Source organism: Sceloporus undulatus, chromosome 3 (assembly GCF_019175285.1).
Source record: "Sceloporus undulatus isolate JIND9_A2432 ecotype Alabama chromosome 3, SceUnd_v1.1, whole genome shotgun sequence".
Lineage (NCBI taxonomy): Eukaryota > Metazoa > Chordata > Lepidosauria > Squamata > Phrynosomatidae > Sceloporus > Sceloporus undulatus.
In genome coordinates this window covers 212,093,530-212,120,235 of record NC_056524.1, presented here as the reverse complement: position 1 = coordinate 212,120,235, position 26,706 = coordinate 212,093,530, and the positions used below count along the sequence as shown (strand labels likewise).

At 49.4% G+C, this 26,706-nt stretch overlaps 1 protein-coding gene across 3 annotated transcripts; it reads left to right on the top strand.

The window, feature by feature from the left end:
* Nucleotides 1-1,577: 1,577 nt before the first annotated feature.
* Nucleotides 1,578-25,078, top strand: NPM3 (nucleophosmin/nucleoplasmin 3). Of its 3 annotated transcripts, none has more exons than XM_042460507.1 (6): nucleotides 1,578-1,719; nucleotides 14,581-14,666; nucleotides 15,608-15,727; nucleotides 16,249-16,342; nucleotides 23,482-23,610; nucleotides 24,252-25,078. In XM_042460507.1, the coding sequence occupies exons 1-5, from the start codon at nucleotides 1,590-1,592 to the stop codon at nucleotides 23,601-23,603; spliced, it is 552 nt and encodes a 183-aa protein (XP_042316441.1). In that variant the 5' UTR covers nucleotides 1,578-1,589; the 3' UTR covers nucleotides 23,604-23,610; nucleotides 24,252-25,078. The 3 variants fall into 3 exon arrangements, with proteins under 3 accessions (XP_042316441.1, XP_042316442.1, XP_042316439.1); XM_042460508.1 differs by having other exon boundaries at nucleotides 23,482-23,644; XM_042460505.1 differs by having other exon boundaries at nucleotides 23,482-25,078.
* Nucleotides 25,079-26,706: the final 1,628 nt, after the last annotated feature.

The window sequence follows — 26,706 nt, the reverse complement described above, 5'->3', positions numbered from 1 at the left end:
TGAGGGAATGTGACTTGCCCAAGGTCATCTGGTGGGGTTCATGGCTGAGCAGAGATTTAACCCTAGATTCCAGAGCCATCAAACCACTATGCTATTCTGGCTTCTGGGTTTGCCCTTTAAATCTCTAAATGACTTGGGGCCAAAATATATGCCTCTTTCCTCCTGTATGAGCCTGCACAGAATTCATTTTTTGTTGGAGGACATCCCCTTGATTTGCTAGGTTGTGAGTGCATAAGAAGGGTCTTCCTCTAGCAGCTTCTTCGTTGTAGGACTCCTTCCACAGAATAGGCAGGTTACCTCAATAGATGTTGAGTTTCTGGAGGGTAATCAAACCTTGCTGTGTTTGAATTTTGGTTTCTGAAATTGTTTGCATCTGTTTTTAAAGAATGCTTTTTAAATATATTCTTATTGTACATTGCTTTCTTCCTACATTCTGATCTGAAGAAAAGTTATTCATAAACACTTTTATTTAATAAGCCCTAGGAAGATTTATTAGCATGTCTTCTTGCTATACTAGACTTGGGCTGAGGGATTTTGAAGAGAACTGCAACTACCTGTTTTTAAGATATGAATGTCATGGCTAATTCTGGTGCTGTAGCAATATTCTAAACCAGTGCTACTCAAAATGGTGGTCTATGAACCATTGCTAGTCCATGGGGAATCAGCTGTTGGTCTGCCGCAAGTTTCTAAGGAAGAACAAAATAGGTATAGCCACTGGACACAAATACAGTACTGCTTCCTGGCACATTGGGGGGAGAGAACACTGGCCTCTCAAATCCGATAGCCTGGGAAGCATTGAGCCTACTTTGCTAAGCTTTGCATTTTTATAGTCTTGGGCTCCAATGTGTATGTGTACCCATGGGTCTTGCATTAGTTGTCAGTGTCATATTTGACAGTAAGTTAAGTGGATTTGTCAAAGCCAAAAATAATCTTAGGCAGGTGGTTTTGGAGTAGTCTGCTGAAAATGTTACTCATTTGTTTCTTGCGCTGGGGAATAATTTATTATATTTCAAATGTCTTAGTGAGCAACAAAGGAATTGTAGTCTATAGTGGCATGTATTCAAAAATTTAAAAAACAGGCTTCTTGAAAATCTGGTTTAGTTTGTGGTCAAAAGAATGTGTATATGAAAGGGGTAGCCTTCTGTCAGAAACTAATATAATGGAAGTAGTAATGGGAAGCAATCAAATCCACTTGAGTAAAATGATAGAGAAATGTATTATGACTGATCGGTGCAGTATCTTCCCCCATTACTTTCAAAGCAGAATGATGATGCATGGACAAGAGTTGGTTTGTCTAGATATAACATGACTATTCCAGATGCCTGTGGGCTAGGCAGGATAAGTCTCTTGAAACATGTACAGTCCAACCTAGACTGAGATGTGAGGCTACCTGTTAAAAGTGCCTATGTTTGATGCAGCAGTTGTTTTCTTTGCAGGCTGATAGAATATAAATTCAAGATGGATTGGAATAAGCATGCTGTGCAGATTATCTGGAGGTAGATATACCTAATACTTTGTTCTTCAAAACTCTTTTAAGACTTTTTATCTTGACAGAACAGGAAGGAAACTGCCTCACCGAAAAGAGGGATATGATGTCTGCTTTGTCTGTGGTAGCTTTGGGATTGCTCCATCCCCAGCACTCTGTGGGTTCTCCTTCCATCTTTAAACATTTGACAGCAGAAACTAGCTACCAGGAAAACTCATCAGTATCCCACTGGGGTAATAACCCTTTTGTTTTTACTGTACAGAAATAAAATACTGTACTATAAATATGACATCCAGCAAGCTACCCCCTGCCTTTGCCCACAGCTGGGAAATCGACTGCCTCACCAAAAGCAGACTTTCTATGTGAGGCCAGCTGATAATGCTGGTGAGCTGCACCACTGGGCTTGATTAGTTGTTAACTCATTTCTAAGAATTACTATAACAATCCTTAGCTCAATAAGAAAATAAGGTTTGTGGGTGCTGGTGCTGCTGTTCTTCAACACTAGACAAAAGCCAAAGCAAAGACTCCAGGATACCTTGTAGGCTATGACAGCTGAGTTGAATAATCATTACCTCGGGCCCATAATTTTAAGGAGGAGAGCCATGATTACCTAAACAGATGGTTGCAAGCAGAGATGGGGTTGTTAATAGCAGAAGGTAAACCAGGATATTAATGGACTATCCATTTGCTACTACTGTGTTGGGTGTGTATAGCCCCAAATGGTTTGATCAGGTCTTGTCATCTGAAACACAACCAGAATTTATTTTATTTAAGGGAAACAACATACATAATCTTTTGTTGCAGCCTCTTGAGATTAAGACATATTCTATGTCACAAGACCATCAGTGTGTGAACTGAAAACATCAGTCATGTAATCAATACAGGATACCATATCCCACTGCTATTCAGGGTGGTGGGTTTTGTCCCTGGGCCATTGGCTGTTAGTTCTGAGTTTTCAAGGAAGAAGAGAAAAAAGGGGAGGGGAATGCAGGTCCCCCGCATCAGATAGTTTGGGTGGCATTACCTTTTCATACACCAAGGTGTCCTAAGTAAGATAATTAGCTGTAACTAATCCCCCTTGGCACAGTGCATACGGGGAGATGGATTCTCTCCAGATGTTAGGCTGCAATTCTCATAATTCTGCAACCTAACAACATTGACCATGGTATCCTTCTGGAATGGCTGATGGGGTTGGCAGTTGGAGGCACTGTGTTAGAATGGTTCCGGTCTCGCCTTTCAGGTAAGTTCCAGATGGTGGTGTTTAAAGACAGCTGCTCCCCAAAAGAGGAGCTGTTATATGGTATACGCAAGATGCATCATATCTCCAGTGCTATTCAACACCTACATGAAATCCCTGGGAGAGATCATTCAGAGGCATGGGGTGGGGTACTATCAGTACATGGATGACACCCAAATATACATCTCCATGCCTTCAAAAACAGTCTCAGCTAAGGATAGTGTTTCCTCTGAATGAATGCTTGGAAGACGTAATGGGTTGGATGAAGAGAAACAAATTGAAACTGAATCCAGACAAGACAGAGGATCTTACTATCAAGGTTCTTAATCTGAGCCTGGAGGTGTATCAACGGGTTCAGGATGGGATTGCACTCCCCTTGAAAGTCTATTCTCAGTTTTGGAGTGCAGGATCCATCCCTCCAAATGTCAGCTGAGATAGATGTGACAGTCAGCAGTACCTGTTACCACCTTCACCTGATACCCCAACTGCACCCCTTTAGAGGTCCTAAAGATAGTAGTACATGCACTGGTAACCTTATGCCTGGACATTGGGCTAGCTTTGTACCACATCCAGAAACTCCAACAGGCTCAGAATATGGCAGCCAGACTGATCACAGGTACATCCAGAAGTGATCAAATTTCACCGATTTTAAAATCACTCCACTGGCTTCCAATTAATTTCTGGGCAAAGTAAAGCCTTACATCGTTTGGATCCAGGTTACCTACAGGATCACCTTCTCCCCTACAATCTGCTCTGTTCACTCAGGTCCCCTGCGAAATGTTTGCTCTAATTGTTGTTGCCAAGGGGACTTTTTTGTCTGCTGCCCTCAGACTGGAATGACCTACTGGAAGCCATACGACACCTGGAAATGTTTATGGCATTTAAAACAACATTAAAGACCCCTCTTCTGACAGGCCTACCCAGTCAATTTTAAAACATGACTTTTTAGATCTTTGGTGAACTTTTAAGTCTGAATTAAAGACTATTTTGTTTTGGGAAGCTTTCCAGTTTAAGACCTGATTTTGATAGATAAGTGTGTATTGCTTTTATAGTTTACTGTTCTAGAGTTATTTAATAATGTCATTTTATAATCTTTGCTGCTTTTGATTGTAGATTGTACGCTGCAGGCAGGTTTTAACTGTATTCTTGTTTTGATGATTATGTAAAGAACCATGAAAAATTTATGGCGCTATATAAATAAGCTTTTAGTAATAATTCTGTATATTTTGAAGAATATGCTGCTATGATGTACTTCAAAGGTTTTATAATTTCTTCTTCGTGGTCTCTGCGAATCATACAAATGGGTTTCACTGCGCCTGCGCAGTGCTGCTCGGAACCTACTGGAATCACTGGGCAAAGTTAACTTTGCAACATTTAGAAACTTTTTGGCGGTAACTCCGCCCACCCGTTATAAGGCCCCTGCCTTCCCGCTCTTTTCCCCAGTTCCTTTTTTCCGCCGCGCTAGCTGCTTGAAGGAACTTCGCTCGCTCTATTAGCTCGTTTGGAATCATTCTCACTTGACCTCGGACCGTCTTTTGACCATTCTTTGTCTCCCGCCCCTGGTAACTTCGGACTTTTGGACTGTTGACCTCGTTTTGGATTTTCCTCTGGCTTTGACGCCTTCGGAATCATGCCCGCACCTTTCAAGAAGTGCGACGTTTGCGGGGGCAAGGTGCCCGTCCAAGATCTGCACTCTTCCTGCCTCCTATGCTTGGGCAAGGACCACGATGCCAAGGCTTGCCTGCTCTGCAAGTCTCTCTCATCTCAAGCCTGGAAAAATCGTGAGTCCCGGTTGACCTCAGTGATTGCCCTGGGCAAGGTACAGGAGGGAGGCTCCCGCCCGGCATCAGTCCTGCTGACCGCTCCACCTGCTTCGTCTTCCAGGGCCAGCGTGTCCAGTGTGGCATCGGTCAGGGCCAGCGTGGTGTCTGTCCCAGCCGGGACAGGGGCTCCCACCACCTCTGATGTGGCCCGCGGCTCGAAACCGCCCAGCGCCACCGACAAACCCTCCAAGTGCCCCCAGAAAACCTCGGGGACTGAGGGTTCTGAGCCCAAGCCAAAATCCCTGAGGAAACCGTCCCTGGAGGGCTCGCACGCGATGGAACGGACGGAGGCAGAGGTCCGGCTCACTTCGCCTTCGTCCTCCAAGGCGTCCAAGGCATCCCGACACGCCTCCAAGTTGAGGGAGCCGGCTTCACCTTTGGGAGCGACAAAGGCCCAGCCCCTTGAGAGGGCTAAGTCTCCAAGGCCTTCCTCATCGGGAGCCGCCATCCTCCTGGACCTCCCGGAAAATCCCTTCTTCCCTCCTGAGGATCCAGCCGAGACCCCGAGATCGGGAAAGAAGCAGCACCGGAAGGAGGTTGAGTGGGACCCAGCGCCTAAGAAGTCCAAGCGGCCAAAAGATCACGCCGGGACGGACTTGCCTTCCAAGGCAAAGGACAAGAAGCGTTCCCCTTCCAAGAAGGCCCGCGCTCCTGCAGCTCCCTCCATCCTGGAACCCGCTCCTGAGGTACAGCCGGTCCCGGTTCTGGACATGCCGATTCAGCCCACCATGGACTTTGTCCGCGACGCGGAGGACACCGCGGCTGGCTCCCCACGAGTGGAGTTGCCTCCTCTCTTCCTCCATTCCGACGATGAGGACGATGGCAAGGATGGCCGTGGAGAAGAAGCCCCGGACTTGTTTTTCGACTCGGAGACGGGTCGATATTTCATGTCCATTCCAAGAGATGTAGCCATCAGAGAGTTCACCAGGCTCAACCCTCGTCCTACGGACTCTCGGGAAGGCAGACCTGCCCGGTCACTTCCGAGTGCCTCTATCTTGGACAGACCCCCTTCGCCTGCAACGGCTTCTTCAGCAGTGCCTCGTCGTCGGCCAGAGGCCTCGACAGCTCGCATTCCAGTTCGTCCGAAGTCCCAGGTCAGAGTCCCGGACATTCCACTCACCTCGGACACGGACTCCAAAGATGAGCCCCTGTCTCCATCAAACATCCCCTCCGAGGACGACGACCTCTCAGCGTCAGCTTCCCCTTAGAGGATGCATCACCCTGAGCCATCGTCTCCATCGGACGACGTGCACACCTTCAGCGAGCACGTCGTAAAAATGGCCAGGGCCCTGGACATCGAGCTCTCCTTCCCCAAGGAGGAGACCCGTGACCCAGTGGAGTGTCGGGTGCACGGACATGTGCCCACACCGCCTTCCATCCCCCTGCTGCCGTCCCTGGAGACCATAGTCCGGAGGTCCTGGGACGCCCCGGCCTCCCTGTCCGGCTCGTCCCGCAAGATCGAGTCGCTCTACAGGGTCACTCTGGCAAGCTGCGCTTGGTTGGCCGACCACCCCAAGCCGAACTCCGCCATAGTGGAAGGGGCCCAGCATAGTTTCGTCCCGAAGCAGGTGACCTCCCCCGTCGACCAGGAGGCGAAGAAAATTGATGGCCTAGCCAAGAAGGCCTATTCGGCGGCATCCCTCGCGGTGAAGGCCATCAATTACAACGCCTGCATGTGGGCTTACATCCAGACCTTAATGGAACGGATCTCCCCCCTCGTACCGGATGTCCCAGACGAGATCCAGAGGCAGCTGGTAGAAATCCGGGACGAAGCGCATTCCATCGGGAGTTGGCTCATCATCGCCTCCAGGAATGTGGCGGACTGTGCGGGAAGGGCTATGTCGGCATCGATGGCGCTTCGGCAACATGCCTGGTTGAGGGCGTCGGACCTCAATCCCAGCGTCAAGGCGGCCATCGAAGACATGCCGCTTGACGGGACCGGGCTTTTCCATGCCGAAACCGACAACCGCCTGAACAGGAAGTTCAGGATGAAGGCGGCGGCGAAGAAGCATGGGATGTCCTCCGCATCCATCTCGCCCTTGTCAAAGCGACAGCGCCCGTGGCAGCCACAAGGTCAGTCGCAGGGGACCTTCTCCCAGGATCAGCAGTCTCAACAGCAGGGCTCCCAGAGACGCCGCTACCCCCTTGCAGTCTTCCTCCTCATCTGGCCGTCGTAACTTCCTGCCTCGGTACCGCAAGTCCCGCCGGCAGGACACCGACCAGGGGAAGAAGAGAGCCTGAAGGGACGCAGCGCGCTTCGTCTCCCCTTTGCCCCTCTTCTTTTTGGACATTCTAAGGCCCTTTGTTAACACCTGGGCCTCAATAACATCGGACTCGTGGGTTCTCAACATCGTCTGTAGGGGATATGCCCTCGAGTTCCAAGAGCTCCCTCCAACCGGAGCCTTCATGTCCACTCTCCCCTCGGACACCCTTCTCGACGAAGTGCGCACCTTACTTGAAAAGGGGGCAATCTCCCCTTTGCCGCCCAACCAATGCTCTAGGGCCTTTTTCTCCAGGTACTTCACGGTACCAAAGGCGGATGGTGACATCAGGCCCATCCTGGACTTGAGACAATTGAACTTGTTCCTTGAATACCGTCGCTTTCGAATGGTAACCTTGGCTTCCATTCTGCCTCTGCTCCACCAGGGCCTGTGGTTCACCGTCGACTTGAAGGATGCCTAATTCCACATCGGGACCAGGAGTCCCACCGGAGATTCCTCACCTTCGCCGTAGGCTCCACCGCGTACCACTACAACGTGCTTCCCTTCGGCCTTGCCACGGCACCGAGAGTTTCACAAAGTGCATGGCACCGGTAGTGGCATACCTTCATCAGAAAGCTTCATGGTCTTCCCGTACCTGGACAACTGGCTGTTTGCCGCCGAGTCCCAGCGAGAGCTGCAGGAAGCAGTCTTATTCGCCTTGCACCTTTGGACTCCCTCGGACTGGTCATCAACCGGGAAAAGTCCCACTTCACACACCGACCAGACAGGTCAAGTTCATCAGGGCCATCATCGACTCTGAAAGATGCTCTGCCTTTCTCCCTCCAGACCGTTTCCAGGCGCTGACGACATCGCTCAGGCCTTGCCTCTCCCCACAGAAGGGTGAGGGCCAGAGACGTCCAAGTCGCCCTGGGCCACATGGCATCGACAAACGTTTGTCACGCTTTGGTCAAGACTCGCCTTCGACTCTGCAGTCGGGTTCCTCTCGGTCTTCTCCCCGATGGAGGACCCTCCGTCAAAGTGGCTCACGGTACCAAGACCTGTGGCTGCTTCCCTGAGATGGTGGCTGGACTGCCGCAACGTGTGCACGCGGATGCCCTTCCATCAGCCTCAGCCCCAACTGACTCTGACAACCGATGCTTCCCTGGAAGGATGGGCGCCCACTTGCTCAACCTGGTTGTCAAGGACAAGTGGTCTACCCAGGACAAGCTCTCCACATCAACGCTGAATGTCGGCAGTCGAGAAGCACTGAGGGCATTCGAATCCGCTGTCGCTGGCAAGGTGGTCCTCCTGAGGACGGACAACACCACCGTGATGTAACACAACAACAAGGAGGCACCAGGTCCAGGACCCTGCCGACCTCACTCTCCGCATATGGGACTGGTGCATCCAGAGACAGGTGCCCTCCAGGCGATTCACCTCCCGGAGAGGACAACGAGTTGGCAGATCGCCTCAGCAGATCTCCGTTGTGGCCATGAATGGAGGCTCCATCCCGAGACGGCAGCGACCTCTTCGACCAGTGGGAATCCCCGGATCGACCTCTTCGCGACCAGATGGAACAGCCACTGTCCCCAGTTCTGCTCCAGGAAGCGAATGGACGGATCCCTCGGAGACGCGTTCGCCTTCCTTTGGACGGGAGAGCTGCTCTACGCCTTTCCTCCTTCCCTTCCCTCATCACGCAGGTGGTGTCCAGAATGACAACGGACCAATCGCATGCGATCCTGACACCCCGTGGTGGCCTGTGTTCACACCTTCTCCACCTCTCCAGGAGATGCTTCTCTGCTCGCCCGACCCCCGTCCAGACCTGTTATCAATCCAGGACAGACGATTCTCCATTGGACATTGAGAGCCTACCGCTGGTGGCCTGGAGGATACAGCCCAACCCGCCCTGCCGGAGGCGGTGAGGACGGTGATCTTGGCTGAAAGGAAACCTTCCACCCAGCGGTCTACGCCCTGAAATGGAGGAGGTTAACCTCTTTCTTGACCGGAAGGGTCTGTCTCCTGCTCAGGTGTCCACTCCAGTGGTGCTGGAGTTTTTGATGGCGCTTTTGGATGAGGGGTTGTGCCTCACATCCATCAAGTGCTATTTGTCTGCCATTTGTGCCAATTACCAATTCGGGGGGAGGGCTTCCTTTTTTAGGGATCCCTTGGTGAAGGGGTTCCTTAAGGGATGTGCCAACCTGCATCCTCCTCTGTGTCGGTACCAGCGCCGCTTGGAGCTTGGAAGCGGTGCTGTCCACGCTCCAATCCAAGCCCTTTGAACCGATGGCCACAGCGGACTTGAGACTACTGACTTGGAAAACCGCTTTTCTTGTGGCCATCACCTCTGCCCGCTGTGCGGGCGAACCCTGTGCCTTGGGGAGGACCAGCCCTTCCTGAGGTTTCACGAGACAGGTGGTCCTTCGGACAGAATATACTTCTTGCCTAAGGTTGTGTCTGCTTTCCACATGTGCCAGGACATTGTGTTGCCTACTCTCGCATCCAACCCAACTTCGGATGAGGAGCGAAGCCGCACTCTCTTGAGGTCAGGAGAGCCCTGGCTTTTTACTTGGACAGAACTGCTGCCTCCAGTCGCTCCGAAAGACTTTTCCAGTGCTATTCGGAGCCGGAAAAAGGGTTGCCTGTGTCTGCGCAGAGGTTTTCCAGATGGGTGGCCGGTACCATCCACCTCTGCTATGAACTGTTGGGCAAACCTTTCCCTGGCAGGGTTCGTCCCATTCCACAAGGGCAATGTCAGCATCCTCTGCATTCCTGTCGGGGATTCCCTTGAAGGATGTCTGCAAGGCTGCTGTCTGGTCCCAGCCTCTGACCTTTATTAAGCATTATAGGTTGGACACCAGAGCCATCCGAGATGCAGCTTTCGGGAGGGCTGGTGTGGTCTCAGGTTTGCATTGATTGCACTACTGATGGTTTTTGTGTTCGCATTTAGTATACATAATGCCACTGTTTTATACATTCTGTTGAATGTTGATTTGCACAATTCCAAAGGGACTGGTCTGCATGACCTTTTATTCCCTTCTCAGGTTTGCAAGGTTATTGTGTTAAGTTTTGTGCATGAACAAAAAGACGGACTTTTTTATGGTTCAAGGTGTTATTGTTGCAATAAATATACCCTTGGTTTACCATAGCTTTGGTTTCAGGACACTCCCCCGCCGCTTACCTAAGCTTGTCAGTCTAAACCCATTTGTATGATTCGCAGAGACCACGAAGAAGAAGGACAGGTTGCTTACCTGTAACAGTATTGCTTTGAGTGGTCATCTGCGAATACATACAAATCCCACCCGTCCATCCCCTCAGTGTCCTGCTCTTATTGGCTCTTTCCTCATCTGCTTGGGAAAAATTGCGGAACTGGGGAAAAGAGCGGGAAGGCAGGGGCCTTATAACGGGTGGGCAGAGTTACCGCCAAAAGTTTCAATATGTTTGCAAAGTAAACTTTGCCCAGTGATCAGTAGGTTCAGCAGCACTGCGCAGGCGCAGTGAAACCATTTAATGTATTCGCAGATGAACCACTCAAAGAAATACTGTTACAGGTAAGCAACCTGTCCATACAGTGGACCCTCCACATTCTTGGGGGTTAGAAGCACAGGACCCCATGAAATGAAAAAATAGCAGATAAAAAACACTATAGTTTTTAACCTAAAAAAACACAGGTCCCTCCAGAGGACCTAGATTTCAGAGAAAACACATTACTCAAAGCTGCAAAAGTCAAAGCTGCAAACAGGGAGGGGTGACTGTATTATAACTGTTAGCTTTATGTGTTCTCTTTTTAATTGTTTGTATTTCAATATGTACCCCCTTGAGCCTAGAGGAGAGACAGGATAAACATTTATTATGTTTGTTGTTATATCATCTTGAAAAGGGAGGGTGCCATTCTGCTCCAGCCATGCATATTAAATCTGCATGCCAATATTGGACCTCCTCCTGGACAGAAGGCTGGAATGGAGGATATGACCAAAGAAAAGCTAAAATACTGATATAAATATAAATTCATGGTTCTAAGTCCCACTCAGAATGGAGAGGTTGTGGAATTCCTCCTGGACAGGAGGCTGAAATGGAGGACAGGGTCCTGGAAAGGGAGGCTTCTGGCTCTGTAGCTGTGGAGGGAGGACCATCTCATCCCAATAAAAGAACTGCTCCTGTGAGGCTGGGGGAGGTAAGTGTCCATGTGTTAGTTTTTTGTGGGTTTTTCAGGCTATTTGGCTAGTTTCTGGAAGAGTTTATTCTGAAGTTTTGCTACCATCTGTGGCTGGCATCTTCGGGGAATGCATGGCCACAAAGCCCGAAAAACCCACAAAAAATCTATGGATGCTGGCCATGAAAGCCTTCGACTTCACATTGTCCCTGTTGGCTTTTTTGCAAGGAGAGCTCTTGATCGTCTTGCTGAACGCCTTCAATTTAAACAAAAATCCCCAGTGATCCTTATGGCCAATGGAAATGCACAATGTACTTGTTGCAAGCATGGGAGGCTCCATGGGCTTCTAAACAGGCAAGATGTACAAACCAACAGGAGGGAAAACCATTGGAGATATTAGTCGGGTGCCTAGAGGTTGTTCCAGTCCTTAGCAAAGATGGTAACTGGGGAGGATATCTTTTGGGTAGGCAGGCTCCTCCTCCTCCCCTCTGGCCATCGGGAAATAGGGAGGTTTGCAGAGTCCAGGAAATCAACCCTTGCCATCCAATGTGTCTCCATCCCAGGGAGCAAGGATCCCTCAAGAAGTCTCCAGGTTGTGGCCTCCTTTTGGTGCTCGTGGGGTAAAACATGCGATTCAGTCCAAATGTAAGCATTTTTTTTCAAATGATTTTCACTTTCAGTCTCTGGAAGAGCAGGAGGGCCCCCCTTCCCTCCTGGCTGGGCTTTTTGGGGAGTGCTCCCTTCCCGACTTGGGGACGGAGAGTCTCTCTTGGGGTTTGTTTTTTTTCTTGGCAGGGTTTTCTTCACAAGGGGTTTGCCATGGCCATCTTCCTCTCGGAGGCTGAAGAGAGTGTGACTTTGCCAAGGCCACCCAGGGGGCGACTCCAAGGTCTTCAGCTCCACGTGGAGCAGCAGGAGGCCTCCCTGCCAGCCCCCTTCCTGGGCTCTTCCCCGGCGGAGGGCCGGGCTCTGCTCCTGCTCCTCCCTCTTAACCCGGCCCAGCTCTTTGGGGCGGTCGTCGGGACTCAGGGTTTAAGGGCTGCCCCTGGTTGCTCCTGGTCCTTTCGGCGCAGGCATGGCGCCTACCTGGAGCTGGAGAGCCTGGTCGGGGGAGAGAAGCCCTCCAGCTGCACAGCCTCTTCGCCTTCGTAGGGGCCAGGAGAGGGGGGGGGGGTCAGGGGTCCTCCATTCCCGGGACAGGTCCTCCAGCCCAGCCCCCCCCCCAAGAGCCTTCTGCCCAGGGAATCCCCACCGCATGCCTTGCTCTTCTGGATGGGAGTGCTTGGAGTTTTTTCTTGGGTCGAAGCCTCCTTTCCAGCTCCTCTCCAGGAGGAACCCCCCCCATGGCCTCCAGAAGCGGGGTTCCTGGGTCCGGGGGTTGGGGCTTTTCTGTGGAGGGCGCCAGGAAAGAGAGGGCCTCCTCTTCCTCCTCTGCCCAGTGGGACCCCCTCTCTTGGAGCCCGCTCCTGCTTTTACTTTGCTCTCAGCCTTGGCGCCTTTCTTTGGCCAAGTCCTCCATTCCAGCCTTCTGTCCTAAGAAGCGGGGATGAGCCTTGGGTGCTTTGGGCTTCTCTTCTGCCCAGAGGGCCTCCTCCTCCCTTTGGAGCAGGCTTTCCTTGGGGCCAGGGCCTTCTGCTCAGGAGGAGCCCCACCTTGCCCTCCGCCCTGAGCCGACTAAGAGCAGGCGTCTTTGGGACTTGTCCTCCTTTGGGGGCCTGCTCCTTTGGCCCCGGGGAAGAAGGAGAGCAGGGCACGTGGCTCCTCATGGGGCCCTCTCCACGTGGCTGCCTCGGAGCAGGGCTTCTTCAGGAGGCTTTACCTTCCCTGCAGGAGTCAGACGGACAGCAACGCCTAAATCTGGCCCAACCCAAGGACCCCTCCTCCAGGCTGGAAACAAGACTAGTCCTCAGGCTCCCTCCTTCCCTTGGGAGCCCCTCGTTCTTGCTGTGGGCCTTCCGTTTCCAACTTCATGGCAGCCCTAAGGCCAAGACGGGGTTTTCTTGGCAAGTTCCCATGGCCTTCCCTGAGGCTGAGAGAGTGGCACTACTTGGCCAAGGGCGCCCAGCTCCAAAACACTCTGCAGAGACTATCCAGTTGGAGAGCCCTTGAACTGGCCTGGCTCAATGCCAGGGGATTCTGGAAACTAGCTTTGTGGGACACTTGGCCTCCGCTTTCACAACTCTGCAATAAACTACAATTCCCAGGATTCCCTGTCACTGAGCCTTGAATTGCCCTGGCGCAGTGGTAGGGAATTCTGGGAACTGTGGCTTTGTGAGACGCTTAGCCTTCTCTGGCACTGAGCCAGGGCAGTATAAAGCAGTCTCAAACTGGATTATTTTTGCAGTGGGGTTTTTGTGACTGAGCCGAGATTCAAACTCACTGACTCACAGTGGAGCAAAAGGAGGACTCTAGTTCATTGCTGGTGCAGCAACTCATAGTGTCCCCCGGCCCCCCATTAACCTCCTCCCAAGAGGCCACATGTTAAAAAGAATTATATTCCAAAAAGCAAATCTCAATGTGGGCATTTTGTCAAAGGGATGCCATAGAATATAATGGGACATGAACATCCACAGGGATGGGATCCTAGAACCAAATCCCAGCGGATACCAAGGGCCCACTGTATACCCCTATGTTACAATGTCATACAACCTAAATGTATTTACATGCACAGAGTTTCATGTGTTTAAAGTAAAATTTAGAAAGATGTGATGTTTTTAATGAAAATATTAAAATAATTTTAAAAATTTAATAAAAAAGAAAACCTAGGGCCTCTCCTTTCTCCTCCTGCTGAGCCTCTTCCCCACTCCCACCATCTCTTCAGCATTTTAAAGGAATGCAAACAATGAACCCCACAGCCCATTCCTGCCAAAAGGCAGATGTTTGGGGAGCAGGGGTGTCACCCCCCCCCCTTTAAGGTGTCACATGGGGTGATCGGCCTCCTAGTAATGTCCTGATCTAGTTTCTCCTTTTTAAACTGGTTTCAGAATACGCTGCAGAAATAATCCAGTTTGAGACCACTTGAACTGCCCGGGGTCAGTGCTAGAGAATTCTGGGAACTGTAGTTTTGTGAGACATTTAGCCTTCTCTGTTAGACAGCTCTAGTGCCACAATAAATTACAGTTATCAGGATTCCCTAGCACTGAGCCAGGGCACTTAAAGCTGTCTCAAACTGGATTACTTCTGCAGTGTGTTTTGGACCTCCTGATTGGTTTCTGCCTGAGCTTTTGTAGGATTCAACCCGCTTCTTCAGATGTATGCATTCTGAGCAAATTTTACTTCACCAAATAATTAATCACTTTGGTGTTTTTTTAAATGATTTCTACATTTTAACAGAATGCTAATAGTAGCCAAAGCTTGGAAGCAGTTACTTTTCTGTACAGCAACAACTAAGATTCCACCAGCTGTGCTGACTGGGAGGTGTAGCCCAAAAGAATAATTTTTCTTGTCTGCTGGTGCTCACTGGATTTTTGAAGAGTTCATTTGCTTCTCTGAAGATCTTGCAAAGTGGGACCATGCTGAGATGGAACACACACAACTGCTCCTGTGGTAGTGAGGATTGTCCCTAATAGTGTCAATGAAGGGGGGGGGGATGGTTTCTCACAAAGGTGCTACGGTTTTGCTTTTACACTTTGCTTATCAGTTTCAATGTATGCTTGGTTTTTGTTTTGTTTGTTTACCCTTAGGATGTGAGTTGAACAGCACTGCCCGTTCCTTCACTTTTCAAGTGAGCGAAGAAGATGACTCTGACCATTTCCTAATTCTGAGTACGGTAAGAGAGGTCCTGACCTGATATGGGGATAACAGCACATAACACAGCCTTGTTGTAACACCTCATCCTGCTAGCCATGAGCAGCTAAAATGTCTAGTGGAGAAGAAATGGATAGTCTCAGCTGTCTTAACAGCCAGTCTTGTTTTGGTGGTAGCCACAGAGGAGGGAGAGACAGTGTGCTTACAAACTGTGTCCTCTATATTTGAAGATTGTTTTGTTGATACAACTGTTTTTTCTGGTTTGTTAGCCAAAAGTTTAAGTGCTGGAATACGACTCTGGAGACCAAGGTTCAATTGTCAGCTAGGCCATGAAACCCATTAGTGACCTTGGGCAAGTCACATGCTCTCAGCCTCTGGGGAAGTCAATGGCAAACCTCCTCTGAACAAATCTTGCCAAGAAAACCCCATGATAAACTCCAAGAAACCCCTTTAGGGTTGCTATAAGTTGCAAACAATTGGAAAGTGCACAACAGCAGCGAAGGGGGTGTATGATTGCAAATCATAAAGCAAGAATTTGTAGAGTGTAACCTTCAGCAAATACTATGGTTCCCTACCTTTTCTTTTAAATAACTATGACTAACTGGACCCCAATTGTCTACCCTGTGGTCATTGAGTTCTTTTCCAAGGGATAATATCAAGGCAGGAGTTTGCAGTTCCAAAGGTGAAATCCCATAGTTAAGATTTCCCATTGGTATCTGATTGACATTGTAGGAATGGAAAGCTGGGCTAGAGAGGTCTTTGATCTGATCCAGTGTTAAATGAACAGACAGTATCCTCTCTTCACAATCCCGAAATATGTTCCATAGCATTCCCCAACCGTCTGAAGGATATTTTGAGTGAGGGAGCTTGCTAGGAAACACCTTTTCCACTCTTCTAGCCATTCCATTGACTGGAAACCTCAATAGGATCCCACCCTAAGCCTTTTTAACTCCTATTTTTAAGGTTTGCCTGTCAGCAAATGCCAAGGATGAATGCAACATTGTGGAGCTTGTTGGGCATGACTATCAGAACAAGGAGATTGCTGTACCAGTGGCCAACCTGAAGTGGTCATGCCAGCCCATGGTAAAATTATCTGCTTGGATTGGGGACTTGGGTGACTACAAGGTGTTGATCTAATTGGTAGTTCAGAAAGGGTAAAAATCATTGGCTTGGGCTTGTAGGCCTAAGGGTTACTTCTGATGCACACAGTTTTGTAATACTTGCAGCAAGATTTTGTACAGATTTTCTGAAGTCCTAAGGATTTTCCTCTTCCATGTGTCCCAGTCAGGAAGTCTTTGGTAATGCATGCCAGTAGATTCAGTTCAGCCTTGAGCTGACTTTAATCCATTCAGATTGGTAGGTTTGATGCAATATTTATTCTGCAGTAAATCTAGTTGTGGTTGTACTGATCTGGACTGAAAGACATTCAACAAAATTAAGAGTCAGGTCTGTTTCCATGTTTAGTTGTGCTGATAGAATAAAAGCGAACCAAATGTCAGGACAGGTTCATGACAATCTGCAAAGAAAACCAAGAGTCATGATGATTTAAATGGCATAGACAGTTGATTCTTCATGATGTGTGCCCTGACTTTTTTCCTCTGCAGGTGGCTTTGCAGAACTTTGAACTCCAGCCCCCAGTGACATTCCGGCTGCGCTCAGGATCAGGGCCTGTTCACCTTTCAGGACGTCATCAAATCTGTAAGAACATATGAGTCTGGATAGCTCTTGAGGGCATGGAGAGGCTTGCACTAAATATTAAGGGATGGGAAGAAGTATATAGGAGCAGTGTCCTTTTAGATATGGAATATAAGGGATTTATCCATATAACCTTTGGTATCTAATCTTTGATCTTCATATTTCTTCTTCGTGGTCTCTGCGAATCATACAAATGGGTTTTACTGCGCCTGCGCAGTGCTGTTCGGATACTTCTAGAATCACTGGGCAAAGTACACTTTGCAACATATAGAAACTTTTTGGCGGTAACCCCGCCCCCCTCCTATAAAGCCCCGGTTCCCGCTCTTTTCCCCAGTTCCATTTTTCCACTGCGTTTGGCTGCTGTTTGGAACTTCGCTCTTGCTAGTTTCTGATTGAATCACTGCTTTCTGGTTTTTGACTCGGACTGTTTTGGATTTCGCTTCTACTTTCCCCCGTGTACCTTGACCTCTCGGACTGTTGACCTTGAGTTTGGATTTCATCGTTGCCTGTCGACCGGTGAAGATGTCTCCACCTTTCAAGAAATGTAACGTCTGCGGGGGAAAGGTCCCCGTCCAAGACCCACACTCCTCGTGTCTTCTTTGCCTGGGAAGGGACCGTGACGCAAAGGCTTGCCCGCACTGTAAGTCTATGTCCTCCCAGGCCAGAAAGAATCGGGAGTCCCGTCTCACCTCCGCTATTGCTCAGGGGAAGATCCGGGAGGGGGACACCCGTCCGGCCTCAGCTCCCTCTGCGCCCATCGCGGCCCCTCCGACTTCTGCCCATGCTAGTCCGGCCAGCGCTCCACCGGCCTTGGCCTCAGTGGCCCATGATCTTGGCCAGACCGTTCCGGTCCCTGCTTTGGGCTACGGCTCTTCGAAGCCTAGTGCCGCCTCCAAGCCTGCCCAGAAGCCTAAGAAGTCGGATGCGGGTACCCCTTCCACTCGAGAAGAGGTGACGACTTCTAAGCGGGCAGCCACTGGACATAAATCCCGCGAGGCGTCTGTTTTGTCGGACTCGAACCCTAAGAAGCTCAAGGGCAGTGAGAAGCCTCCTAAGGAGGGCAAGATGCCAAGAGACCATGCCACAATCTCCAAGGCGGATGGTTTCGGGTCGTCCAGCTCGAAGGCGGCTACTGACGGCAAGGGTGGCTCGGACCCGAAGTTCACTGAGATGCCCATTCCATTCTTCCCGCCTGACATACCGCGGGACTCAGCTTCTTCCAAGAAAAGGGCCTTGTCCACCGCCAGTTCCACTGTCGGCTCCACCCCGGAGGTTTCAACTTCCAAAAGGGCTAAGACCAAAGATCACGCTAAGGTCCGCTCTGGAGCCGGGACCGGAAAGGATGATAGTCGGGTCGACGACGTTCCCGATCCCGTTCTCCACTGCCCAGGGATCGCAAGCCTGCATCCCCCGATCGCAGACATGCTTCAAAGCGTCGTCTTTCCCAGGAAGAGCCTAGTCAAAAGGACCTCGCCGCCCCCGTTGGTGCGACTGCCGGAGTTGGTCAACCCTCCGCCACTGAGCCTTCGGCTTCCACGGCCGTTTCCTATGTTGACCTGGATGAGGACGAAGCCCGCCCTCACAGGAGGAGATCACCTGTTCCCTCGCAGGCTCGGGTGAGGTCGCCTACCCCCTCGCCAGTGCGGGAGCCCGATGCAGAGGACTTTTTTTACGATTCTGAGTCCGACAGATTCTACATGGCAGTACCAAGGGATGTGGCCATGCTGAAGTTTCCTCCTGGACAAGATCGGTACCGGGACGATGTGACATCACGTGGTGCAGACTGCTCTCGCTCTCCGACTCACCGTGGTGGAGACCATTCTCTCGGACTTGGCGCCGGATCCTCCTGCCGAATCCGACGCCCCTTCGGATGATGAGGATCGAGCAGATGACCTCTCACTGGGCCTCCATCAACCGGAGCCGGCCTCACCGACTGACGACGTGCGTTCGTTTGCCGAACACGTCATTAAGATGTCCCGCGCCTTGGACATTGAGCTGGCCTACCTGGAGGAGTGGCCAAGGACCCGATAGAGAGGCGAGTCCAAGGTCGGATGCAGACACCGCCGTCGATACCATTCTTGCCTTCGCTGGAGTCCCTGGTCAAACGCTCATGGGACGCTCCCGCTTCTTTGCTGGGACCACCGTGCAAAATAGAGTCGCTGTATAGGGTCTCTTCCCTGAACGCTCCCTGGTTGGCCTCTCACCCCCGCCAAAATTCCGCGATTGTTGAGGGAGCCCAACATACCTCGACGCAACGTCAATCTTCCTTCCCCTTGGATAAGGAGGCCAAGAAGATTGACGCCCTCTCGAGGAAAGCATATACGGCGTCAGTGTTGGCAGTCAAGGCCATAAATTACGTGGCCTGCATGAGGGCCTATGTCCAGACCCTCATGGAGGGAATATCTCTGATCATCCCTGATGTTCTGGATGACGCCCAGCGCACCTTGGCCGAGATCAGGGACGAAACCCACTCGATCGGGAGCTGGCTAATTACCACGTCCAGAAATGTGGCAGAGTGCACCGGTAGAGCTATGGCTGCTTCCATCGCGCTGAGGCGACACGCCTGGCTTCGCGGATCAGACCTCAACCAGGGCGTCCGTACCACAATCGAGGAGATGCCCATCGATGACTCCGGGCTCTTCCATGCCGACACTGACGACAAACTTAATAGAAAGTTTAGGATGAAAGCGGCCGCCAGGAAACATGGCATGTCCGCCCCTGGCACTTCCCAGTTCCGAAGATGATTGCAGCAACAACAAGGTCAGTCCCAGAGACCATTCTATTATGACCGTCAGTTCGGCCAGCAGGGCTCCCAGCGGCAGAGGTACCCATCCCAATCCTCTTCCTCTTCTGGCCGTCAGGCTTACCCCCCCAAATACCGCAAGGCATGGAGGCAGGATACCGACCAGGCTAAAAAGAGAGCATGAAGCCCCCCCTGCGCACTTCGTTTCGCCTAGCCCCTATTTTTTGGACATTCTTCGACCCTTTGCCACCGTATGGGCCTCCATCACTTCCGACTCTTGGGTCTTAACCATCGTCCGGAGGGGCTACACCCTCGAGTTCAAAGAGCTCCCCCCCACCGGAGCTTTTATTTCCACCGCCCCCTCGGGCACCCTTCTCGACAAAGTGCGCTCTCTTCTCCAGAAAGGGGCTATATCGCCCCTACCACCTGAACTGTTGTCCAGAGCCTTTTTCTCCAGGTACTTTACGGTACCGAAGTCAGATGGTGGAATCAGACCCATATTAGACTTAAGGGGACTTAACTCCTTTTTACGCTGCCGACGTTTTCGCATGGTAACCCTGGCTTCTATTTTGCCTTTACTTCACCAGGACCTCTGGTTTGCAACCATACACCTAAAGGATGCTTACTTCCATGTAGGGATTCGAGAGTCCCACTGGAGGTTCCTCGCCTTCGCCATAGGCTCCGTCGCCTATCACTACAACGTCCTCCCATTCGGCTTGGCCACGGCTCCGAGGGTCTTCACGAAGTGTATGGCCCCGGTGGTGGCCTACCTCCATCAGAAGGGCTTCAGGGTCTTCCCGTACCTGGACGACTGGCTATTTGCAGCCCCCTCACAGGAGGAGCTTCAGGACGCCATCAGCTTTGCGCTCCGTCTTCTGTCGGACTTAGGACTGTTGGTCAACCTAGAGAAGTCTCATCTGGTCCTGGCCAAGCAGGTCTGTTTCATCGGCTCCATCCTCGATTCCAAAGAATGCATCGCTTACCTGCCTCGAGACCATTTCCTGGTGCTGTGGATGGCGGTAAGGGCCGTCCGGTCCTACAGGAGAATAAGGGCCAGAGACGTCCAGGTGGCCCTGGGACACATGGCATCCACCACATTCATGACTCCATGGGCGAGACTACAGCTGAGGCCTCTCCAGTCATGGTTCCTGTCGGTCTTCGATCCTATGATGGACCCTCCAGACAAATGGCTCACCATACCGAGACCCGGCACCACTTCCCTATTGTGGTGGCTAGATTCTCGCAACGTCTGCGTCGGCATGCCCTTTGTCCAGCCTCATCCTCAAATGACCCTAACGACGGATGCGTCGATGGAAGGCTGGGGCGCCCATCTCCTGGACTTGTGTGTGAGAGAGAGGTGGTCTTGGCAAGAGACCTCACTCCACATCAACGCATTGGAGATGTTGGCCGTCGAGAAAGCATTGAAGGCCTTCGAATCCAGCATCACGGACAAGGTGGTCCTCCTCAGGACAGACAACACAACCGTGATGTATTATGTCAACAAACAAGGAGGCACCAAGTCGAAAATGCTCCTGGACATCACCCTGAGGATCTGGGACTGGTGCATCTCAAGGGGCATCCTTCTTCAGGTGATCCACCTGCCCGGGGACGAGAACACCCTGGCGGACCAGCTCAGCAGGACCACATCGACCTGCCATGAGTGGAGGCTCCATCCAGAGACAGTCCACGACCTATTTTACCGGTGGGGAGCTCCTCAAATCGACCTGTTTGCAACTGCCTCCAACAGCCATTGTCCCCAGTTCTGCTCCCGAAGGCGACACGAGAGATCCCTCGGAGACGCGTTAGCCTTCGATTGGTCCGGGGAGATGCTCTACGCCTTTCCCCCGTTTCCTCTGCTCACCAGAGTGGTCTCGAGGATGTCGAGGGACCACGTCGACGCGATTCTCGTCACGCCGTGGTGGCCGAGACAACTGTGGTTCCCGTCGTTGCTCCACCTTTCCAACAACGAGTTTCTCCGATTGGAGCCGAGACCAGACCTTCTCACTCTCCAGGACGGGAGAGTCCGGCATCCGGACATCGACACGCTACCAATGGTGGCGTGGAGGCTTCACCACTGAGGTTACTTCCACCGTCGGTACGGAGGGTGATCCGTGCCACTCAAAAGCCAGCGACCCAGAGGTCCAACGCCTCTAAGTGGAAGAGATTTCTGCATTTCCTCGAAGAGAGGGACCTGCCACTGCACCGCGTCTTGGTACCGGTGGTACTTGAATTCTTGATGTCGTTGTTGGACGCGGGACTGTGCCTTACGTCCATTAAATGTTATCTGTCTGCCATTTGTTCCCACTTTCAATATGATGGTTTGCCTTCCTTTTTCAGGGACCCTCTTGTTAAGAACTTTTTAATGGGTTGCAATAACATTCACCCCCAGGTCTCTGTTCCTGCTCCGGCTTGGAGCTTGGACGTTGTATTGTCCGCCCTCCAATCCAAGCCCTTTGAACCCTTGGCCACAACGGACTTGAGACTATTAACTTGGAAGACTGCATTCCTTGTGGCCATCACTTCTGCCTGCCTGCCTTGCGGAGGGATGAACCCTTCCTTCGATTCCACAGGGACAAGGACGTACTCCAAACTGATATCACCTTCCTTCCTAAGGTGGTTTCCTTCTTTCACATGTGTCAGGACATTGTATTGCCAACCTTGGCTTCGAACCCATCCACTGCGGAGGAACGCAGCTTGCATATGCTGGACGTTCGGAGAGCTTTGGCTTTCTACTTAGATAGAACAATGGGTTCGAGTCATTCCGAAAGACCTTTTCAATGCTATTCCGAACCTAGAAAGGGCCTACCGGTGTCACCCCAAAGACTCTTGAAATGGATTGCTAACACTATCCATCTCTGTTATGAACTGTCGGGCAAACCGACACCGGCCAGGGTGCGTTCGCATGCGACCAGGGCGGTTGCAGCATCCTCTGCCTTTCTAGCTGGAATCTCCTTATCTGATATTTGTAAGGCTGCTGTTTGGTCCCAGCCATTGACTTTTATAAAGCATTATAGACTGGACACCAGGGCCATTCGGGACGCAGCTTTTGGGAGTGCTGTGTTGGTTTCTGGTTTGCATTGAATGTTTTACTAGTGTGAGTTGTGCCATGTGTTATACAGAGGGTACTGTGTTTACATTGATCTATGATGTCTCATTTTCAGTGGGATTGGTCTTGCATGACCTTTACATTCCCTCTTCAGGTCTGCAAGGTTATTATTTGATTGAGTTTTCACTTACATTTGCACAGCTCCAATGGGTACGGTCTTGCATGACCTTGTATTCCCTTTTTCAGGTACTATAATGTTATGTCCATATTGAACTTCTGTGCAAGAACGAGACAGACCCTTTTTACGGTTCGCAGTTTTATTGATATAATAAAATTACCTTGGTTTACCATAGCTTGGGTTTCAGGACACTCCCTCCGCCGTATACCTAAGCTTGTCAGTCTAACCCATTTGTATGATTCGCAGAGACCACGAAGAAGAAGGACAGGTTACTCACCTGTAACGGTATTTCTTCGAGTGGTCATCTGCGAATTCATACAAATCCCGCCCATCCTCCCCTCGGTGTCCTGCTCACTTTGGCTCTGTCTTGCATCGCCGACTTGGCGGAAAAGTTTTGGAACTAGGGAAAAGAGCGGGAACCGGGGCTTTATAGGAGGGGGGCGGGGTTACCGCCAAAAAGTTTCTATATGTTGCAAAGTGTACTTTGCCCAGTGATTCTAGAAGTATCCGAACAGCACTGCGCAGGTGCAGTAAAACCCATTTGTATGAATTCGCAGATGACCACTCGAAGAAATACCGTTACAGGTGAGTAACCTGTCCTTATGCTTTCTTCATGGTTTATATATAGCAGGAATGGGTAGCTGTCAGGGGTTAGGTGGCTGCATTGCCACCACCCATTAGACCTTGGAAGGCTGTGCTCCCCCTGCTAAATAAATAAAATGCTTTGCACATAAATATCATTTGACACTTTTTAGAGGGCAAGGACAGCATTTTGACCACATTTCCTCATCCCCTAGTAGTTATTAAAGACCTCCCCTGGCCATAAAACAGTGCAGGGAGGCAAAAAGTAGCAAAATTGCTCCACTGGGGTCATTTGGGAAAATTTGACTTTCTTTTTAACCCTGGGGTTTCCTGGAGCCCACATACAGCCTACAGGCTGCAATTTGCCTGTCCTGCTATATAGTTTGGTCAGATGCTATATTGCAAGAGCACCTGTATTGCAGGTGCAGATGTGTGAAAAGGGGCAGTCTGTAGAGACCTGTTGTCTACAGTAAGGGAGGAGGGCTGGGGAAATCAGTTCACTCAGAAATGTTTTGGTAAAGGTGGGTACTCTACCATTTGCTAGCAAGGGGAGGGGCCGGAAACATAAATAAACAGGCTTGGTTGTTTCTCAGTTCACAGAAAGGATCTCTCAGAATTCAGCGAGGAGGAAGAAATTAGCGAAGAAGATGAATCTATTGAAGAGGAGGAGGAATTCTCCCCTTTGAAGCCAGCCAAGAAGCAACGGACGTCATAGTTTGGAGGTACATGGTGGTGGAGAGGATCTCAAAGCCTAAGGTGCAAAAGAATATACCCACCATAAGTAGAAAGCTTATGGGTTTCTAAAAATAGTCTTCCTTACAGCTTTAATGGACATATTTTCATAGTTGTTATCATAGTAGTGTCACTGAACGTTCCAAATATGAAAATATCCTTTTCAAATAAACTGGCAGGACAGGAAGGCAGAGTTGGATAGGTTGAGAATCATACAACAATGCTTGATGTTGCTGGACTGCAGTAACCAGCATCCCTAAGCTGCATAACTGGCAGAATCTGGCAGATTCTGCCATGTGTTTTGTTGTTGTATTAATTTGGTGAATGTAGTGCATAAATGTTTGTATGTTTTAATTGGGAGTGATGGGAGTTAAAATGTTCTACTGTTAATTTAAAGAGAAGATAACTGCCTGGATGAAGAATGCACAGGTGTGTGGGAGAATTGTCGGGGGGGGGGAGTAGAGGCAAAAGTTAAATTGTGAATGGTGGTTGACAGTTAAGGCTGGGTATAGAGATGTTTTAATTTGTAAATGTTCAAAAAAGGAAACACTTGCCACCAACAACAACCTTTGTTTTCAAGCTCTGTGTTGGAGACTGCCTTCTCAATTTTACTCTTTACTTTTCCTACCAGGTGCTGCAAATTTTATCCTTCTTGAAACAAAGTTTTGCTGCTCTTCAGCTAAATTTCTTGAAATATTTGCGTGTGCATGTTTGGGTTTGTTGTTGTTGTTGTTTGTTTTTTGCCTCTAACTTATGCTGGTGGTTTTGTGAGGAAGGCTGCACTTTGTGGAATCGCCAGAGAGATGTGCTCAGTTCAAAAACATACTTCCCTTCCCTTCTGGGAAAATTCATCTTCGCTGTGCCTATTAGTTTTTTTCTAGGTTATATGGAAGGGTGACAAACATAAGCCGACTACTGCTGTTTATGTCTGCTAGGTTTTCTCCAGGAATTAAATATCAGTTTTCTTTATGCATTTTATATCCCTCTCTTTTTGGAAGGACACGTTTTTTCAGAAATGGATAGCACCCTGTGTCCATTTTTTAGAACATACGTCTCTGGAGTTTGTCTTATGCATCAGTTTGACTATACAAGATAGGGTTTTTTTCCCCCTAATCACTTCAGAATACTGGAGGATTTACTATACACACACATGCGCGCGCACACACACACATACTTTTTTATTGTGTTACCCTGCATAAAAGGATGTTTAAAAATGAATGTCTAAAAAGCATCCTGAAAGTGTGTGTAACTTCAGGCTGTGCCAATGAGAGAATGAAAATGACTTGAGTCATTATTAAGATTTGTTTTTTCCACTTGAGTCCCATTCTTTCATCAAAACGTTCTGTGTGCAAACCTGTCATAGACTAGAAATGTCTGTGTTTCATTTCTGATTGTAACCTTAGTTGTTTTATATACTTTTAAAAAGATAACTTTTGGAATAAATCTATTTGTACTATTTGGGCTGCTTGAGTTGCCGTTTGTTCAATAGACTCGTTATTTTTTTTGTTGCATAGTTCAATAGACTGGGCCACATAGTAAAATAATAATAAATTTTAATTAATGATTTTAAGCAGGTTAGTTGTACATACAGTTGTATTCCAGATTTTACACAAGATCCCCAGCTTTTATCAGCTTGAGAGAGTTCAGACCAATTGGTTAAAGCAGTTACACTCAACAAGGAGGTGAGCTCCAGTGAGGAATAAAGGAAACTACCATTTAATCTTAGATGACTAGATCCTGAAATTTGGTGGCAAATATGTGTGTTTGTCAACATTTACATCTACATTCATCCCCACCCACCCCCAATGGTGATTCTTAATTTGTTACAGCTTTGTGCCTTTCTGACGTATTTCTGACGTATGGCAACCCTAAGGTGAACCTATTCATGAGGTTTTATTCATGGCAGGTTTCTTCAGAAGGGGTTTGAAGTAAGAAGCCTAAATACTCTGAAGTCACCAGGTTCCATCTGATCTTGGAAGCTAAACAGAATGAGGCCTGGTTAGTACTTGAAATGGCGGACCATTAAAGAATACCAGGTCTTGCAGGCTAAATTTCAGAGACATCAGTGGTCAACCATCTTAGTATTGTTTGCCTAAGAAAACCCTATGGGGTTGCCATACACACACATATAAAAGCAGTTGTACCCTCCAGAAGTTATATCTTGGCTTTCTTTCTTCAGGAATGAAAACAAGGAAGACAAACTAATCCCTTTAAAATTCTCTGTCCATACCAGTTAGTTGCTGAGTAGGAAAGCATTACCTGCTGCCAGATGGACAACAAGGAAAGATCAAGGATTGTCTTCCTTAGAGAACTCCATTGTCTAGGAACATGCATCCTTGTGCTCTCCAAATATGCCTTTGATGGTGGTGGGACTGAGGGAAGGATCTCCCTTCCAGATCTTGAAAGTTGTGTAGGATTGAAACATGCCCATGATCCCTCACCATTTTTGGGAGTTACATTCCAATATCTGAAACTCCGTAATTGCCCAGCCTTGATATATTCCCATGTTCTTCCCCTTCATAACAGTCATGGCATCTCATATTCTCCAGTGTGCACTTTTCCCTTCATAGAAGGGACTTCTTGCTATATGGGCTGAAAGAGACCTCTCTTAAATATGACTTCGCTCCATTGTTTGTGTCAAAGTTCTATTTCTGGGAATGGCAGAAGTGTCTAGTTTCTGAAGTAATGGGGAGTCTTCCACATGCTCCAAAGGAGTGCAGTAAAGTCCAGAGAATGCTGTAAAGAGAGAATGAGAGAGATCTTTTTTCCAATCTCAAATTGGTTATACTTGCAGAGCCTTTATGAAAAATCAAATTCCCAGTGATACCACATGATGGCAGTCTTGGCAATATGATGACTGCCCCAAAAAGCCCTCCTTTCAGCAGCTTGGTTGGAGGAATATTGTTTCACGCCTTTGCTGAGAATCTTGATGTGATCTTCTATGATGTTATGTATGTCAGAAAAACACATTCTGCAATTCTGTTGGGGGCATAATAACAATAGCACAATACTGCTGCAGTAGTAAGATCAGCAGGAATTGCCATGTATGAATCCGGAAGAAATTGCTTGCTGTTCCAAATTCTTCA

What these genes read in the sequence shown, in the direction of transcription:
- NPM3 (XM_042460507.1), top strand. Translation starts at nt 1,590, where the DNA reads ATGATGTCTGCTTTGTCTGTGGTAGCTTTGGGATTGCTCCATCCCCAG. An exon ending in CTCATCAGTATCCCACTGGG is followed by an intron (nt 1,720 to 14,580) that starts GTAATAACCCTT and finishes GTTTACCCTTAG; the next exon opens with GATGTGAGTTGAACAGCACT. An exon ending in AGTGGTCATGCCAGCCCATG is followed by an intron (nt 15,728 to 16,248) that starts GTAAAATTATCT and finishes TTTCCTCTGCAG; the next exon opens with GTGGCTTTGCAGAACTTTGA.